This window comes from Macaca mulatta, chromosome 11, assembly GCF_049350105.2.
Source record: "Macaca mulatta isolate MMU2019108-1 chromosome 11, T2T-MMU8v2.0, whole genome shotgun sequence".
Lineage (NCBI taxonomy): Eukaryota > Metazoa > Chordata > Mammalia > Primates > Cercopithecidae > Macaca > Macaca mulatta.
The window spans coordinates 46,157,889-46,175,636 of NC_133416.1; the positions used below are offsets into that span (position 1 = coordinate 46,157,889).

General features: G+C 33.9%; 1 protein-coding gene across 12 annotated transcripts in view; it reads right to left on the bottom strand.

Annotated features, from left to right (window-relative positions):
* KIF21A (kinesin family member 21A) overlaps positions 1–17,748 on the bottom strand; it is a 163,269-nt gene that overhangs the window by 17,001 nt on the left and 128,520 nt on the right. For 4 of the 12 annotated variants that reach the window (XM_077953853.1, XM_077953852.1, XM_077953851.1 and 1 more), the window contains 7 exons: positions 15,614–15,721; positions 14,082–14,210; positions 11,957–11,995; positions 7,460–7,596; positions 5,646–5,826; positions 3,673–3,837; positions 505–622 (listed from right to left, as the gene is read on the bottom strand). In XM_077953853.1, coding sequence (XP_077809979.1) covers positions 505–622; positions 3,673–3,837; positions 5,646–5,826; positions 7,460–7,596; positions 11,957–11,995; positions 14,082–14,210; positions 15,614–15,721 — 877 coding nt within the window. The remainder of the gene's footprint in view (positions 1–504; positions 623–3,672; positions 3,838–5,645; positions 5,827–7,459; positions 7,597–11,956; positions 11,996–14,081; positions 14,211–15,613; positions 15,722–17,748) is intronic. The other 8 variants (XM_015151439.3, XM_015151445.3, XM_077953854.1 and 5 more) reach the window with 3 other exon arrangements.

Genomic DNA, 17,748 nt, shown 5'->3' on the forward strand with positions numbered 1-17,748 from the left:
CCTTGGCCACATCATCAACTCTTGACTCCTCGAACATCTGGTTCTCTTTGAATGGCTCCCAAACCTACATCTCTAGTCACAACTTAAACTCTAGACTTGAATTTCTAATGGCCTTCTAGCCATGTGAATTTCCTTTATTAGTATTTCATTTAGCATTTAAATTTAACATTTTTAGAATCAAACTATGCATCTTTCCTTACCTTACCTGCTAATTTCAAAAAATTCTGAAGATCGTAATATTTTCAGACTCATGTATGAGTTGGAAGACTGAGCTAAAAGAGCTTTAAAATTGTTTCCAACCTTTCTTCTATGAAAAATGAGAATGCATGATTGAATAATAAGATGATAAAACCACTAACTATGACTGAGGAAAAGATTAAAAAGAAAAAGCAAAGACTAGAAAGGAAAAAAGAAAATTAAGAGAAAGAGGACCTAGATGAATCTGAATACTTCAAAATTATCACTTAATAGACAAATATAATTCAGAAAGTCTCTTATACATACTTTGATGTAATGATCCTTGGAGCCAGTGATGATTAGATCTTGTCCATTGGAAATCTGATCCACAGTAAGGCACATAACAGGGCCTAGGTGTCCTGTTAACTTTCCTGTAGACTGAAACCTTTAAAAATAAAGAAAAATGGTCTTATTTAAAAATATTTCTTATGGGACTAAGCCTCAACATAGACAATCTACATTCTTTCATAAAATAGTTCACTTTTTTTTCTTTTTATATGTTTAGAGATGGGGTCTTGGGCTGGGTGCGGTGGCTTATGCCTGTAATCCCAGCACTTTGGGAGGCCAAGGCGGGCAGACCACCTGAGGCCAGGAGTTTGAGACCAGCCTGGCCAACATGGTGAAACCCTGTCTCTACTAAAAATACAAAAATTAGCTGATGTGGTGGCGGGTGCCTGTAATCCCAACTACTTAGGAGGCTGAGGCAGGAGAATCGCTTGAACCTGGGAGGGGGAGGTTGCAGTGAGCTGAGATCGCGCCACTGCACTCCAGCCTGGGTGACAGAGCAAGAATCCATCTCAAGAAAAAAAAAAAGATCGGGTTCCGTTATGTTGCCAGGCTGAAGTGCGGTGGCTATTCACAGGCATGATCATGGCGCACTGCAGTCTCAATCTCCTGGCCTCAAGCAATCTTCCTCCCACCTCAGCTTCCCCAGTAGCTGGGACTTAGAGGTGTGCATCACCAGCTTTTTTTTTCTTTCTTTCTTTCTTTTTTTTGTTTATTGTACTTTCAGTTCTAGGGTACATGTGCACAATGTGCACGTTTGTTACATATGTATACATGTGTCATGTTGGTGTGCTGCATCCATTAACTTGACATTTACATTAGGTGTATCTCCTAATGCTATCCCTCCCCCTACCCCCTACCCCTCAACAGGCCCCGGTGTGTGATATTCCCCTTCCTGTGTCCAAGTGTTCTCATTGTTCAGTTCCCACTTATGAGTGAGAACATGTGGTGTTTGGTTTTCTGTCCTTGCAATAGTTTGTTGACAATGATGGTTTCCAGCTGCATCCATGTCCCTACAAAGGACATGAATCCATCCTCTTTTATGGCTGCATGGTATTCCATAGTGTATATGTGCCACATTTTCTTAATCCAGTCTATCACTGATGGACATTTGGGTTGATTCCAAGTCTTTGCTATTGTGAATAGTGCTGCAATAAACATACAGCATCACCAGCTTTTTTTATTTTAGCTCCACATCTACGAAACTCTGTTCAAATTAGTCAAAACTAATATAATCTATGATGCAAATGGGAGAGTCATAAATAAGTTATTCTAAAGCTGACTAATGTCATTTAGGCAAGCAAAAAAGCAGCAGAAGTCTAAAAAATGATTAATTTTAACTCCAACCTAAATCCACCTAAACATTAATCTGCTAAATGTCTGAATAGGACTGATTAGGTCCAATTTGAATTTCAAGTAAAATGATAATATCACTGATGTAATTACAAAATCAGTAACAATACTGAGAAAGTAAAATTATTTTATTACACACACATTTTCACAAATACACGTAAGTGCATGTACATCGTATATGCACATATATACATACATATATCTATATACACACATATATGTGTGGATGTGTACATCAGAAAATAAGTGGTCAAAATAATTTCATCAATTATTATAAAGATATGAAAATGACCAGCTATGTGGCTGGTAGAAAACTGGGTAATGTCAGTTGTCAGAGGGTAAGAATGAACCTTTGTTTCACAGTCCTACCTCAAATCAAGCTGCTGGAATAAAGACATGTATCTAGCTTTTAAGATATTACAGTTTCTTGAAAAATATTCTTTTAGTTCCTTTGTTAAGATCTACATTTAATTAGTAATATCTTACTGAAATCAACCAGCAAATTAAAAAGTGCAAAGATTTTGAAAAGCTGGTATCTTTTCTGCCTTGTGTCATAATTTTGACTATTTCTTCTATGGTGCTCTTACTATGAGTCAAATTCAGTATCTTCAAGAATAAGCCGAGTCCTCACCTCTTTTCTTATTTTCTTAAAAAAGTACTGTTTTCAATTTTCTACATTTTATTTATAATATAGTATTTAGGACCATGGTTTTTCTCTTATCTATCTATAAATTATGTTTATCATACTTTGTCAGTCATACTGTAACATGCCTTAAATGTTATAAATTATAACACTAGTTTTTCTCAAAGTTTTTCAAAAAAACATCCATTTGATTTACCATTGGCAAATCCCTTCTGGATGAGAGGCACCCCATGTTACCTGAATCAGAAATGTTACTAAGAATCCTGTAATAGCCTGTTTAATGGCCTTTGTCCTCCATTATAAGATGAGCTCTAAGAAGGTAGATCAAGGCTGGGCACAGTGGCTCCTGCCTGTAATCCCAGCACTTTGGGAGGCTTAGGTGTCAGAAACATTTGAGCCCGGGAGTTCATAACCCGCCACATTTGTCTTGCTCTATCTTTACTGTCAGTACTCACCACACTGTTGGTGCAATGCCTGACATATTTGGGTTGATTAAGTATTTGTTAACTAATAAGTGAATGTTCCCTTGCTGCCAAAATTTTAAGAACTAGAAAACAAGCTAACATAAATACTCAAGTAAAGGAAAAAAACTCACATTTCATAGGAAATAAAAATCAAAGGAAAGATGTAATGCCTTCAATTTTAATTTATCATTTTTTTCTTTTTAACTATTTTATCTTCTTAATACTTCATAGTTTACATATATTTTATTTTATATTCACAAAAATTCTGTAAGGACTTTATGCTCAAGTTGTTAATTTAATTTTATCAATGAAAACATTTAAGATATATGATATTTAAGTGATGTTGCAAAAATAACTCTATCAAGAGTACTGGTGAAACTAGGATGAGAATCTTGGCCTCCTTCTAGTATACAACATGACTTGTAGGCAAATATTAAGAAATTGTAATGTTTTAATTTTATTTTTCCCCCATACTTATTTTCCAAGCAATGGAGATTAAAAAAAGAGAAAATTGTCAGTTTGTTAATAAGGACACAAGAGACATTTAGAGGTATATGCTGAAAAAAAAAGCCTATGATTTTACATTGACTTCTGGGGTCATAAAAATTGGACTTCACATGCACTAATGTTATTAATATCTGAAGTTGTATTTGCCATAGGCAAGAGGTATGTTTTCTTAAAAATATCTACCTTTTAAGATCCCACATCCTGACAGCATTTCCAGAAGCAGCATAGAGGAAAGTGCCAGTTGGGTTTAGGGCAATTTGATTGATCTGGTTCTCTCCAGAAGGAATAGCTACTGTTCGACTGGTACTTGCAGAACAAGCATCTCCAAGAGTAACTTGACCTGAAGACCTTAAGAGATACAAACAAAGCAAAAAGGTCACATTCCTGGACTTGGGTTTGGCTTAGAATTTCTTGAATTCCCGGGAAACTGGCTGTAGGCAACAAGAACAGTGTCCTTTTGTCACTGTACGCATAGTACCTAGCACAGCACCTAACACAGAGTTGGCACATATAAATAAATATTTGGTAAGTGAAGAGATGAATGAATAAAATAAGATTACATGATTTAAAATTCTTACTTGGTATACTAGTAATTCCAGGCCCTAAGTTAGGAGGCACTAAAACATCTTTCAGAAAAGATTAAAAAAAAAAAAAAATCAACAAATGGCTGGGTGTAGTGGCTCACGCCTGTAATCTCAGCACTTGGAGGCCAAGGCAGGTGGATCACCTGAGGTCAGGAGTTTGAGACCAGCCTGGCCAACCTGATGAAACCCCGTCTATACTAAAACTACAAAAAATTAGCTGGGGGTGGTGGTGCATGCCTGTAGTCCCCGCTACTCGGGAGGCTGAGGCAGGAGAATCACTTGAACCTGGGAGGTGGGAGTGGCAGTGAGCCAAGAATGCACCACTGCACTCCACCTTGGATGACAGAGCAAGACTCCATCTCAAAAAAAAAAAAAAAAAAAAAATCAACAAATGATACGTTGCCACAAAAGTAATTTATTTTCCTACAGCTTCCAGAAGCACCACCCCCCTCCACCTGAGGGCCAGGCTTACCAATACTCTTTTGTGTATAAGAATTGCCTTTCTGGATTAAAGACAATGGAGACCTTTTGAATTATTTGCAGTTTTCATTTACTTTAACTGAATCACAGATGGAGTATCTAAAGCCTTAAATATAGCGTATGCCTGTTTCTTCCGATAAATTCTAGGTGAAATTTCTTTTAAATTTTGAAACATTTTTTTAGCTAACTTCTAGAATATTAAGCCATAATCAATCTTTTCAAATTTGACTTTAGTGAGTCAATTGAATTGGTAAATTTCTACCATAAGATATGTTATATCTTAATATACGATATAATAGTAATATTTTTCTACAAGATTTTCAAGACTTGTATTCAGTACAAAGAATAATGTTCTCAAATTACAAAACAGCACTATAAATAGTCTCTACTATCTCTACAAATTAGTAAAAATTAACCTTTCTTATGCTCTCTTCTCTCATTTAAATGATTACCGAGTTTACATCAATTTTGATTATTAAAATAATTCATCAATATCACAGCAAAAAGAACCACCTGTTCTACACTTCTAAAGACAAATACGATAATGAGCACAGAAAAAACAAATTCGTCCTCCAATTATCCAACATCACCTAGAGTTATGAAATTTGCACTCACACCAAAGCAGTCTCAGTCCTTAAAAAACACTCTCAGCTTTTCAATCTCTGTTAATTAAAGGTTATAATTACTTCTTCACTACCTACCATGGTGATTTCAGCCATTTCCCAAGGAATGGTAGTTATTTGAGGCAAGTAATATAAAACATTGAACTCTATCAAATAAGAAATAGTATTAAAATGTAATACCTTATATTTGGGAGGGAGAAAACATGAAATGTATACTTAGTCACCGATCAAATATGGCTTATCCCTTTCTGTTTAATACCAGGCTCTTATACTTCATTTGTCAAATTTTTCCCCCTCTTATTTTATCTGTGCTTTTCATTGTGAACACTTTTAATATCCTCTAGGAAGTGAACAGGTATACAAAAATTAAAATGCATTTACAGTCCTCTCTTTTCTTATATTTTGTAAAAAAAAAAAAAAAGAAGAAGAGATATTCCTCCTTTATGCTATTTGTCTTCAAGTTACTTACGTCAGTGTCCGAATGCACTTTGCTGAATCTCTGATATCCCACACCTTAATATAAGATGTTGAAACAGTGAAGACCAAACTGGTATAATTACAGTATTTTACAGACACAACATTGTTGGGATGACCCCCTAGTGACATTATTTCCTGCCCAGTCACCAGATTCCATACTTTGCAAGTACGATCTAAAACAAACAAATAATAATAAAAAAAACACTGTTAATATGAACTACTTTAGGTTCTATTAATAATAAAAATTATTTAAACAATTTCTCTTCTATGGGAAGGAAACGAAAATAGTAATTAACATACAACAAGGATCCTAACGTCATCCTTGACCCTCTGCAACAGGCTCAAAGACAAGGTATGTATAAAGGATCAGATAAAAGTCTAGGATGTCTGGTGTATGTATCATGTGGTATTGAAAAAAATATTTATGAAAAATTCTGAAATGGTCATAACAAAAGAGTCTTGCTTCAAATTGCCCCTGAATTTAGAGTGGCAGTCTCAGATCAGCCTCTTCAAAACATTCTCCTCTGATCATATACCCACCTCCTCACAACATTCTACACTAGTAAATATACACACATTTTTCCCCCCAAGGGTCAATGACTATATAAATTTTATGTTTGACCCAAAAACATAATCACAAAACTATTCTTGTTCTTTTTCTGATATGTTGAATATCTAGTTATACTGGAGAGATACATTTAATTTGAATCATTAGAAAAATACAGTATTTTCAAAGAACTTTTTTTTTTTAATTAGGGAATTTCTTTTACCTTAAATTCATAAGTTCTAGCTGGGATCTTATACTTCCCTCATAGACAATGAGAAATAAATATTTGTTGATTAAAGTGAATCTTGGACTATCCCTAAATGCTAAAAACTTTTATGAGCTCCCTGAATTCCTGTATATGCTTGCTTTTCACCTTTCTAGCCTCAAAGACCAGCACTTCTCTTATACACATTCTATTTTTCAACCCAAGTAGAATTAGTTTCCAAACATGCTCCACTTTGATCTTCATGTCTCTGCTTATGTTATTCTGTAATCTTGATTATTCATTTCTGTCAATATCCAAACCATCCTATAAAGTACATCCTAAATGACTCCTTGTCAAAGCCTTCCTTGTTTCTCATAGCTGGGCATAATTTCTTCCTTTTCCAGAACCCCAAAACTCTTAGTCTAGAATTCTTCAAAGCATTTATAGCTGGTTTCCAGTTACTTGCAATTGTACCAAAGGGGTTAAGAGTGTAGGATTGGAGAAGGGTATACCGAGGTTTCTAATCCTGGTTCTTCCACTTACTAGCTAAATTTACCTGAGAAAAGTATTTATTCACTTGAAGCCTGAGTTTCTTTGTCTACAAAATGAGGATGCAATATGTATCTCATTGAGATTGTTGTGAGAATTAAGTGAGATATATTAGTATTAGCATACTGCCTAGCATAGCCCCTGATATGTAGTAAGTGTTGCAGAAATAGTGGTTGCTACGCATCTTATTCTCTTTCCCATATTGTACATTTAAATAGCCTTTTATAGATTTTTATATAACCTGCATTTCAAAATTCAGGACCCTATATGCAGTACATGCCCAAATACTGTAGAGAGATGTATTCTGTCACCAGTGTATTTACAAAACTTCAACAGAGGTTTTACTTGCTGCTCAACTATGCAATAATTTTACATGTTTTACATTCAGGAGTTGAACCAGATTATCTGATTCTTTCTGGTCTTAAATAGACAGCTTTCTAGAGCATGTTAAAAATGTAATTTTTTTTAAAGCTATTAAATATCTACATTAGATAATTACTGGCACCTTTTGATCCAGTGAAGAGGAGATCATCAGTAGAATCCACACAGAGCACAGCTTTTGTATGTCCTTCAGCTATGTGAATACACTGAAGTGGAAAAGCTCTGATTCCTTTTGAAGCTGGAAATGGGTTGATTATGCCCCTAAGGTGGGGAAAAAACAAACAAACCAAGACTCACTTAAATATCATGAGACTATATCATGAGACTAGTTTTGTTTTTTTTCCCCTAACTTTAAGAAGTCTTTATAAGTAAGTAGTAATAAAATCCAGACTGCTGTCTTTTAAGCAAAAGGACAAAGTGTGAAATAGTAACAGTGATGGAGTATATCAACTAATCAGGCATCTGCTAACAGCTACATTCTGCAAAGAGCAAAAACTATAATACATCTAGATTTTCTTATTAACAATTTCATCTCTCCAAGGTTTAATGAAACCACATTTGGGAATTATTTGAGTGTACTGAATTCTGACAAATAAGGAAGAAGCAGAAATGTCAAATAACAGGAAAACATAATTCTATGTCAAGCTGGGGTGTAAAGGAACATGCTGGAGAAAGTGTAACTTATATGCCACCTAAAATACTAAGAAAGCAGATTTCAAACAAAAATCGAAGATAAGAACAATTGAATGAACAGAAATTCTAAAGGGACAATGGGTCAAAAATATCAAAAACTTAAAGAAAAAACTGACAATCTCAAAGAAAATTTTAAAAGAATGAGAACTTAACAGTGAATGGATAAAGAAAATGTGGTACATACACACAATGGAGTACTATTCAACCATAAAAAAAGAATGAGATCATATCATTTGCAACAACATAGATAGAACTGGAGACCATTATGTTAAGTAAAATAAGCCAGGCACAGAAAGAGGATATCATTGGATATTCTCACTTATTTATAGGATCTAAAAATCAAACAATTGAACTCATGGACATAGAGAGTAGAAGGATGGTTACCAGAGGCTGGGTAGGATAGTCGGGGTTGGGAGAGGTGGAGATGTTTAAGGGGTACAAAAATAATAGAAAGAATAAGTAAGACCTACTATTTGATAGCCCACAAGGTGACTATAGTTGATAATAATTGTACATTTTAAAACTACTCAAAAGAGTGTAATTGGATTGTTTGTAACACAAAGGATAATTGCTTGAGGGGATGGCTACCCCATTCTCCACGATATGATTATTGTGCATTGTATGCCTGTACCCAAATGTCTCATGTACCCCATAAATATATATCTACTATGTACCTGCAAAAATTAAAAATTAAAAATTAAAAACAATGAAGCTCTTTAGGGAGCTTTCTCATAAATTAGATATTTCTGTAGTTTCTGCTTTATGGCACTGGGCTATGTACTATGGAAATATAAAGATTATCAAAACATTGTCCCTCTCCCAAAGGAGTTTAAGATGGGGTCTGAATTAAAATAATGGTGTTGGGGACGCTAAAGATGATTTAAGACATGACAAACAGTCTAACGTACCTTCGCTCAAAGCATTATATGTTTCAAATTATGCTGAATTATGTCCATTATGTAAGACAAATGGCATAATATTAGGACAAATACAGGGATAAAGGAAAACTGTTTTGTTTCCGTCTTCTTAATGAAAGAGAAGAATCTTCGAGATGCAAGAGGGCAGAAATGATTAAGAAACATGAGCCCAAGATAAGTTAGAGCTGACGATGGAGATTTATTCAATAAATTCAGGTATTTCTGTTTTTAAATCATTATATCACAGGATTTTGAAAGTATATGCCATTGTGTAGGCAAAATCCTTGTCAGTACTCTAAGAAATCACAAAGATCAAAAAAGGGGACAAAACATGTAGACCTGATCTTCCAAAAAGCAGGAAAAACGTGGAATTCAGAAACTCAACTTCTTGTTGCGTCTCACAGAGGAATACATTAAGCAAATCACTATCCACTTAAAAATAAATGCTCACCAACAAGATAACATGGGCTCATCAATCTCATGGGGAAAGTTTTTTGTAGGGTTAATAGATACCAATTTAAGGGAATGTCATATTCACAATATATGTTGACTTGTGGACAGTGTGAATAAGTATGGAACTGTCAGAGTAAAGTATTTCCACAGGTAGTTGAAGAGTTACACCTAACGAGTCAAAGTCACGGCTGATCTGGAAGATCTTTAGTATCTAGTCAATCTTTCCCTAGCCCTAGGGAGAAGTGGCACGCTTATTAAAGGGACATATTAAAGAGCTGGACATTATATTGCCTGAACAAAATCACTGAAACAAAATTCATTTATTTTATATGCCTACTCACTATCAATGATTTGTTTAATAGAAATAAATATTTCAGGAGAAAGACAGCGATAGACTTACTGCATTCTATGTAGGCCATATATGGAATGAGGTGTAGTTTTAGATGTCCCATTTTAAGAAGAACATTGAAAAATTGGAGCCTTTATAAAACAGTAGAAGCAGAATGAAGGATCTGTAGACTATATTACATAAGGAACAGATGATGAAACTATTGAGCTGATAAAATAACATTTACTGGAGAGAGGATACAATAGCATAATTTAAAAGCGCTGAATATTTGAAGAGCTGTCATATATAAACAAAAAGATACATAAAATTAATTCTGGTAAGGGAAAAAAGGGCTGATGAAGACTAACGAATGGAAATTTAAAGGAGGTAAATTTAGAGTTGGGGAGAAAAAACATTTATTTTTAGGGTCTGGGTATAATGATCACAAAAGTGATAGGAGTTTCTTATCCCTATAAACAACATAAGGAATTATAATCTTTGGATATATAATTATGAAATCTGATGCCATGATTTGCATACATGTGTGAATTTGAGATTATTGAAACCGATGCTCAGTAATTTATAATCTAACAATTTAACCAGATTAAAACTGAAACTGGAGCAAGATCTGCTCAAAAGTCTGAATCTGCCATTTTGAAATTTTGATGCCTTAAGGTTCATAGATATGAACCGAAGCCATCAAATTTAAAAATATGATTTCAAATATTGTAAAGGTATGATTCTAAAGAATAGTAGGTTGCTACTGTTAATTCTCAAACAGAAAATATATATGTATGTATAGGTCAAAAAGCTGGTTGTAAGAAAACAATTCATGTTAACAGCCTAAGAACTATTTAAAATGTGCATTTAATGACAAATCTTAAGAAAAAACTAAACTGTACCCTCAGATATGTAATACTGTGTCTCCAAAGGTTTATTTCCTTCAGATTACAAGCTTTATCCTAATAATCTATTAAATGTTTCCCTTATGTTACATTAATATTAAATGTAACATCCAACACAATTCTGTCATATCAGAGGTTATACTATCATAAAATACTCAGTAAATATTTGCCCCAGTGACTTATGTATTGCACAGTTATTTCCTGGAGATCAGGATGTCTTTTTTTGATTCTTATGTATTTTTATGCCATTGGTTATTCAGTCTTTTGAGAAAAAGGAATCTCAATATTAAACATAGTGTTTTATTAATTACTTTAAAATGTTCTTAAATATTCAGAATATTAGGATTAATATTTTATATAAACTACCAAAGATAACAGAAACTTATAGATATCAGAAACATACAGCCATGGTATTTATTTCTCTATTCAAATTAATCTATTCAAATTTTGAAATACAAAATCAACTTTAAAAGAGTTTAAGGTTAAATATGGCAAATTTGTACAACAGACTTGATCTGAAGGAGAAAAAAATAAATAAACACTTATTATTGTCCCATGCAAACCTGTAAGGTCTTTTGATACTGGAAATGAAATTAATTTCCTCTCCATTCCCCTGCCTACCTTCTGGAGGATCTGCTGATGATCAGCAAAATGGCCGTAAAACAAGGAAAACAAGTGCAAAGAGGGAGGACATAAAATGATAATAGTGAAAGGGAATGAGACAGAGAGAAAAGGAAAGAGAAGTTAAGGACCCCCAGAAAAATCCATAACATGAGAAAAAAAATACCAGTTATTTTTAAAGCTGCACCTATTCTTAAAAATATTCATTTAAAAAAATGCTTCCTTAGTGTTTATTTCTTATTCTTTTTAATTTTTGGTACAACAGTATCCTTTTTTTCTCTAGCATACTTTTATTTTTAATCATATAATCTTTTTACTTAAAATTGCTAAACCAACAAAACAAAATGTCTTATCTACCTCACACACTTTGAGGCATTAGAAATACTTAATCGTTGAGAATAAGAAACCTTCTTGACATCAATATTCACAAAACTTGATTTCTTTTAAAGAAAAGATTTAGATTACAGACAGAAAACAGGTATCACAATTTTTAAACTATTATACAAAAAAAACCCACTACTTTATCTAAAAGGTATGATCACAAAAATGTATTAAAATTATCATGTTTAGAAATATTAGTGCATTTATATGATTTACAGCAAGTGATGCATGCAACAAAAAAGAGACTTGCTTAGAATTTCTAGGAAGGCATTTTAGAACATCAATGAAATTCCAGAATGTAGGAAAGGCAGGAAAGAAAGTACCTGTGTACCTCCGACAGAGAGGAGTCACTTTCATCAGACCTATAGTGAAAGAGTTAGAATTATGAGAGAAAGAATACAGATGTCAACAGGTAAGGACACTGACTCTGGACTCAAAATCAACAGCATGAATAACAGATATATAGCAAACATTTCCTTCATAGTGCCCTGCTTTTCTATTTGCACTGGATATTAGCATATTTAAGGTATAGCTAAGTCATGTAAAGAGTTTGATATTTATGTCTTCTAGCAAGACTTTGGGGACTAAAATTTTTCTAATACTGATATACAAAATCTATCCTCACTTCTAAATTTAGTCCTTGGAGAAGAACAATATCAAGTACATGAGATATAGCCCTTGAAGGTTTGCTCCATTTAATTTGGCTAGTCCTGGAAAAATTTTCCCATTTCAATAACAGTTTATCAATTTCATTCATCTTGATAATGATTACTTTAGATACAGACGCTAATGTTGAAGTTACACAAATAGATTGTGTTTTTGCATAGAAAGCAAGTCACTCATTTAACAACCTTTGGTTTTAGCTTATTTCAAAAACACTGAGTTCTTTTGACTAGAGAGCATCTTAATAATAGCTGGGGTACTTTAGTGGACTTTTAAAATAGACAAGTCACTCTTGTTAGCCCTACCTTGAGGCCTCCAAGACTGCAGTGAGTCTGGTTATTATGAAAATCTATTTAGACTGTACAACAGGCTTGAGGAGAATGAGGATATGGTGAGTGTTGGCATAGAATGTAACTAGAAACAATGTGCGGGATCTGCGTCTTGCTAGTGGGATATGGTAGTCTCAAAAAGTAGCCCCAGAGAAAGTAATGTAAGGAGGTAGGCAAGTTTTTGAAAGTGTAGAGTAGTCAGTTATTCTACATTTTAGTTTATAGAGATGACAAAAGAGTCAAATGATTGGTAGCTCATAAAGTGTTTCAGTAAAAAATATGGAACTGTGATTAGGTTGTCAGGATTATCAAAAGATTGACAGAAAATGTTCTGACTGTGAAGGCAAGGTAGACACAAATTTAGCAACTCTTCATATACCTAGTGAAACTTGACTTTCCAAAACTATTCCTAATGTTCAACTTTTCTCAATTAATGACAGAAATAACTTACAATGTTAAAGAATATTTTGTTTAATAACACAGGAAAATATTTACCTACCTATATCAATTTAAAGAACATGTCTTCTACTAATTAAACCATATTAAAATCTAATGAAGGATCCATAAATAAAAGAATTATCCATAAATTAAGCATATTTATAATTCTTTAAAAATTATGGCATGATTCTCTAAGTTTATAGAGCCATTTAAAATGATCTAAACATGCCAGACAGATCTTAAATGGCATCCTATAAATTTTAGAGATATTGATACATACAGGGTGGTAATAGCAGAAAACAATCATTATCATTCCGAGTCCAAGCAGACAAGTCAGAGTTAATAAATACCTTATGGCAGTATTGTTAGTACGGCATTCTTGCAAGAGAGATTCTGGCTCAATGTGTGGATACTTTGTCATTTCAAATTTGATGACAATTACATTTTCCACATCCCTTCAACTTCTCCACCCCGCTCCCAGTCCTACTCTCTCCATCCGTAAAGGTGATTGTTTTATTCCAACAACACAATTACTGAAATTTTGTGGTGAACTTGTTTAGAACAATCAGATGACAATAACATGTTGCACATGTAACAGTGGTCTTTGTAAACTGTTATATCCCCCAGAAGTAAAGTAATTTGCCTCTTTCCAACTCAGGCTATCTAAATTAGAGGCTTTTGTGGGCTGATAGAAGCTAAGAAATCTTCAAAAATTTAAACATCAAGTGGTCTCAAAGATTTTTCAGTTCTAATTTACTTGTAAAACAAAAGGCAAGACAAGTGCTGAAGGAATAGCAATACAAATCTACAACAGGGAATAATGTTCAGCAGGAAAATAATTTTCTCTAATTTTGGCTGCATGGTTCCTTTCCCATTGGAAAGATGCATAAAATATGGTAAGAGTTCACAAGTCAGGCTCCATCGCCTACACAGAGATGACTACATGTTTTCTACAGACTGTACTGACAGGTTCAGAATATTATATATATAATTGGGGCTCTCTTCCATAATGACTTACTTATCCTGCTGAACTGATGTGTTTCCCTGAGAAACAGTAAGACGATTAAAAACATTCAGTTCATTACGGGGCCGGCTTGGTGGGGAAGAAGGAGGTGAAAGACTAGCCTCTGAAGTTCCAGAATCTGAGCTACAAGAAAAAAAGAACATAAAGTAGGTGGCTTTAATTGTTATGATTTGTTAGAAAAGTTATAAGAAACATGCTCTTTAAAAAAAATCTTTTTATTAGAGAACTCCTTCTTTCCTTTCTCTCTTCCTTATTGGTAAGATAAAATGCATTCTGAACAATTTTTAAAATCTCTTTTCACTGGATTTTGTTACATTGGCCACAAGATGGCACTAAAGAGAAGATTCTGACTGTTGAAATCAGAAGTCAGTATAAAAATAAAGCAAGCCACATTTAAAATCATATAATTTTAGAATCAAGAGCAAGTTTCTCACTTTACAGATGAGGAAAGAGACCCAGAGAGCTTATGAGAAGTTTGCTTATTCAGTTGATTCATTCATCTATTTTTAAATCACTTATGCGCTCCATCCCCATTTCCCAATTATTCTTGAGAGATTCAATTCAGTAGAAACAGGCAAACTACGTCTTTAAGTACAGGAAGCAAGGGTGATAAGGAGGATAATTTCTATGACATTCAAGTCAGTTAAACTCGTGGTCAAAAAGGAGAGTGTGCATCTTGGTACAGGGTAGTGGATGGTATAGAATTGTCCATTTAGGCACAGAAAATAAATGAACACTTCCTTTTAAATATATTCACATTTATTTTTTGTTAAAGAAATTAAAGTAATTTACTTCGCTAATATTTAAATGTAAATTCGCATAAATGCTTTCCCTCAAGGACATGTCTTAGATCTACCTGTCACATGCAGAACAGGCAAACTGAGGGAGGGGTGGCAGGGTAACACTGGTTCTAATCCAATCAACTTCTGCATGCTGTCATGCTGCAATTTTTAAATGCCCAGTTAAGTGGATCATCAGATTACATTATGTACTGCTAAGTAAACTAACCCTCACAAAACACACAAAAAAAACACTGAGGATAATACCAACAATGTAAACATGAGAGAGCAGCAAGAAAATGGCACAACAACACACCCTATGATTTATTAGTTTTTCTGTCAGCTACTGTAAAGAGGTAGGGTCAAGGTCAGTTTTAGCTGACATTGCAATGATGGTCAAAATTAATTATAAATTTTTCTATTAATAGAAGACTATTTGAAATATAGACTTAATAAGCCTTACCTCAAGTATATATTAACTCTTAAAATGATATACACAAATAACTGGAAAATAAGTAAGTGGACACGTTCAGGGACAAGTGCTCAAATATTTTTACAAGTATGTATATGACCAAGAATATTAGACCACTGAGTCAAGCCAAAAGCTGACTTGACTGTCTTGATTAGTCAAATAGTCATAACCACAGTGCCAGCCGAAATCTGGAAAATAATTTCATGACTGTCTTTAGCACTAAGTGCAGCAGGCATTTAATATAGTCTAGCAGGTGAAAAACATTAGTCACTTACTGCTTTTGTTCCTTGGCCTTTGATTTTTCTGCTTTCTCGTATGCCTTTCTCCTTGTTACAGGAGAAGGCTCTGGAATTTTTTTTTCTGGTAGAGATGACTGCCTGGAACTAAAGTAAAATAAGATTCTTTAATTACCTAATTCTAAATTTGCACATACAACTTTGGTAGATAGTCAATCTAAAATTTGTAATAGGTTAATAACTGGAACCTGAGAAAGATTATTACTTGAGAACAAAAAATAAAACTAACATAGGAAAATATTACATGAGTTATTTTTAGTTGATGGAAGCTCAACAACCATAATTTTTAAACTGGTGATCTTATTAAATACATAACAACTTATCATCTGTGAATATAAATATCAATGATATGCTGCCTAATAGCTACAACAAATATTTTGGATGTGTTTTAATTTCACTGGTAATTATTTCAGATGAAGAAAAATTGTCTTTATAGTTTTGTAAGAACAAAAATATTAGCATATCAGAATTTAAGAAACAATGAGATTTAACGAATTAATATTGAGACATGATCACAAAATAGTTCTATAGGTAATCATACACACAAAAATACATAATTATTTTACTTAGCTAGTATTTAATTTGTATCTATGTATATTTTAGTAATAAAGTATTCTTGCCTTAAATATTTTAAATGCCAAATGTCTGCTTGTAATTAAAAATTCAAGAAAATAATTTTTGTATACAGTGGTAATGAATTGTAACTGAAAAAAAAAAAATGTCTGGGCCAGGCATGGTGGCTCACACCTGTAATCCCAACACTTTGGGAGGCTGAGGTGGATGAGTCACTTGAGGTTATGAGTTCAAGACCAGCCTGGACAACATGGTGAAACTCTGTCTCTACTAAAAATACAAAAATTAGCTGAGTGTGGTGGTGGGCGCCTGTAATCCCAGCTACTTGGGAGGCTGAGGCAGGAGAATCGCTTGAAGCCAGGAGGCAGAGACTACAGTGAGCCAAGATCACAGCACTGCACTCCAGCCTGGGCGACAGAGCAAGACTCCACCTAAAAAAAAGAAAAAGTCTGGGGGAAAAAAAACCCACTAAGGAATTAGACAGCAAGACTTCCAGAATGGGTTTACATGATTCCTATTTAAAGCGAAAACTACATGTAATTAAATTTTGTGTACTTGATTTTTCTAATCAGGAAATCACATTTTAGCAATCCTGCATCATTTAAAGTACAAGGATCACTTGAGTAAAAGTTATGCAGTAATGGCTTAGAAGAGTTACTGCACTAAGTGAGTGACCAAACTCTCACAATGTATAAAGAATTACAAATATATAAGTATAAGCATGTGAATTTATGAAAACTATAAACTAAGTTATCTAGAGGCAGAGGCCAAAAGATATTTTTTATAACCTGTCATAAACGATACATTTTTAAAATGTAAAAAGACAAATAGAAGAGATTACCTGAATCTGGATTCCAGGCCTTAGATTTAGTCTTGAAGTTCTCAAGTCTCACTCATCTGACAAGCTAAACACCTAACACATGCTAGTTCCTAAAATCTGACCTCAGCTCTATATCACTACCTTCACCAAAAGCATTTCTTCTACTCTCATCTTATCACAAAAGCAATGAAGCCATAAACTATACTGGTTAGCAATCTCTAACAGCAGATCCAACAGTTAATTACATAGGCCACCTCAAGCACATGCAAGAAAGTTCTGTCATCATTAAAATTAATTCTGGAACAAAAGGTAGCAGATGGGATTACTGAATGGAAAACAATGGAAATATCCTCATAAAATGAAGAATATTATGAGAAACAGCTATTCAGGTGTGGAAAGTTTGTTATTTCGTATTATTCACATATCATATAGTGTGTGCCACTTTTGGGGGGGGGGGATATTCTTCAGTGCAGAGATGTATTCATTCCATAAATTATCTGCTAGATCACATGTGAGGATTAGTTTAAAAAATGACGTTAACAATCTTTACCAGTGAATGACTAATTTAATATTAATATAACTATCAAAACACACGCATGCACACATGGTACACATATGCACACACACACATACGCACACACACAGGACTATGTGGGAAAATCTTTCTTTGTCCTCAAGATAATAATTGAAAATAGTCCATGCAAGATTTATTTTGAATAGA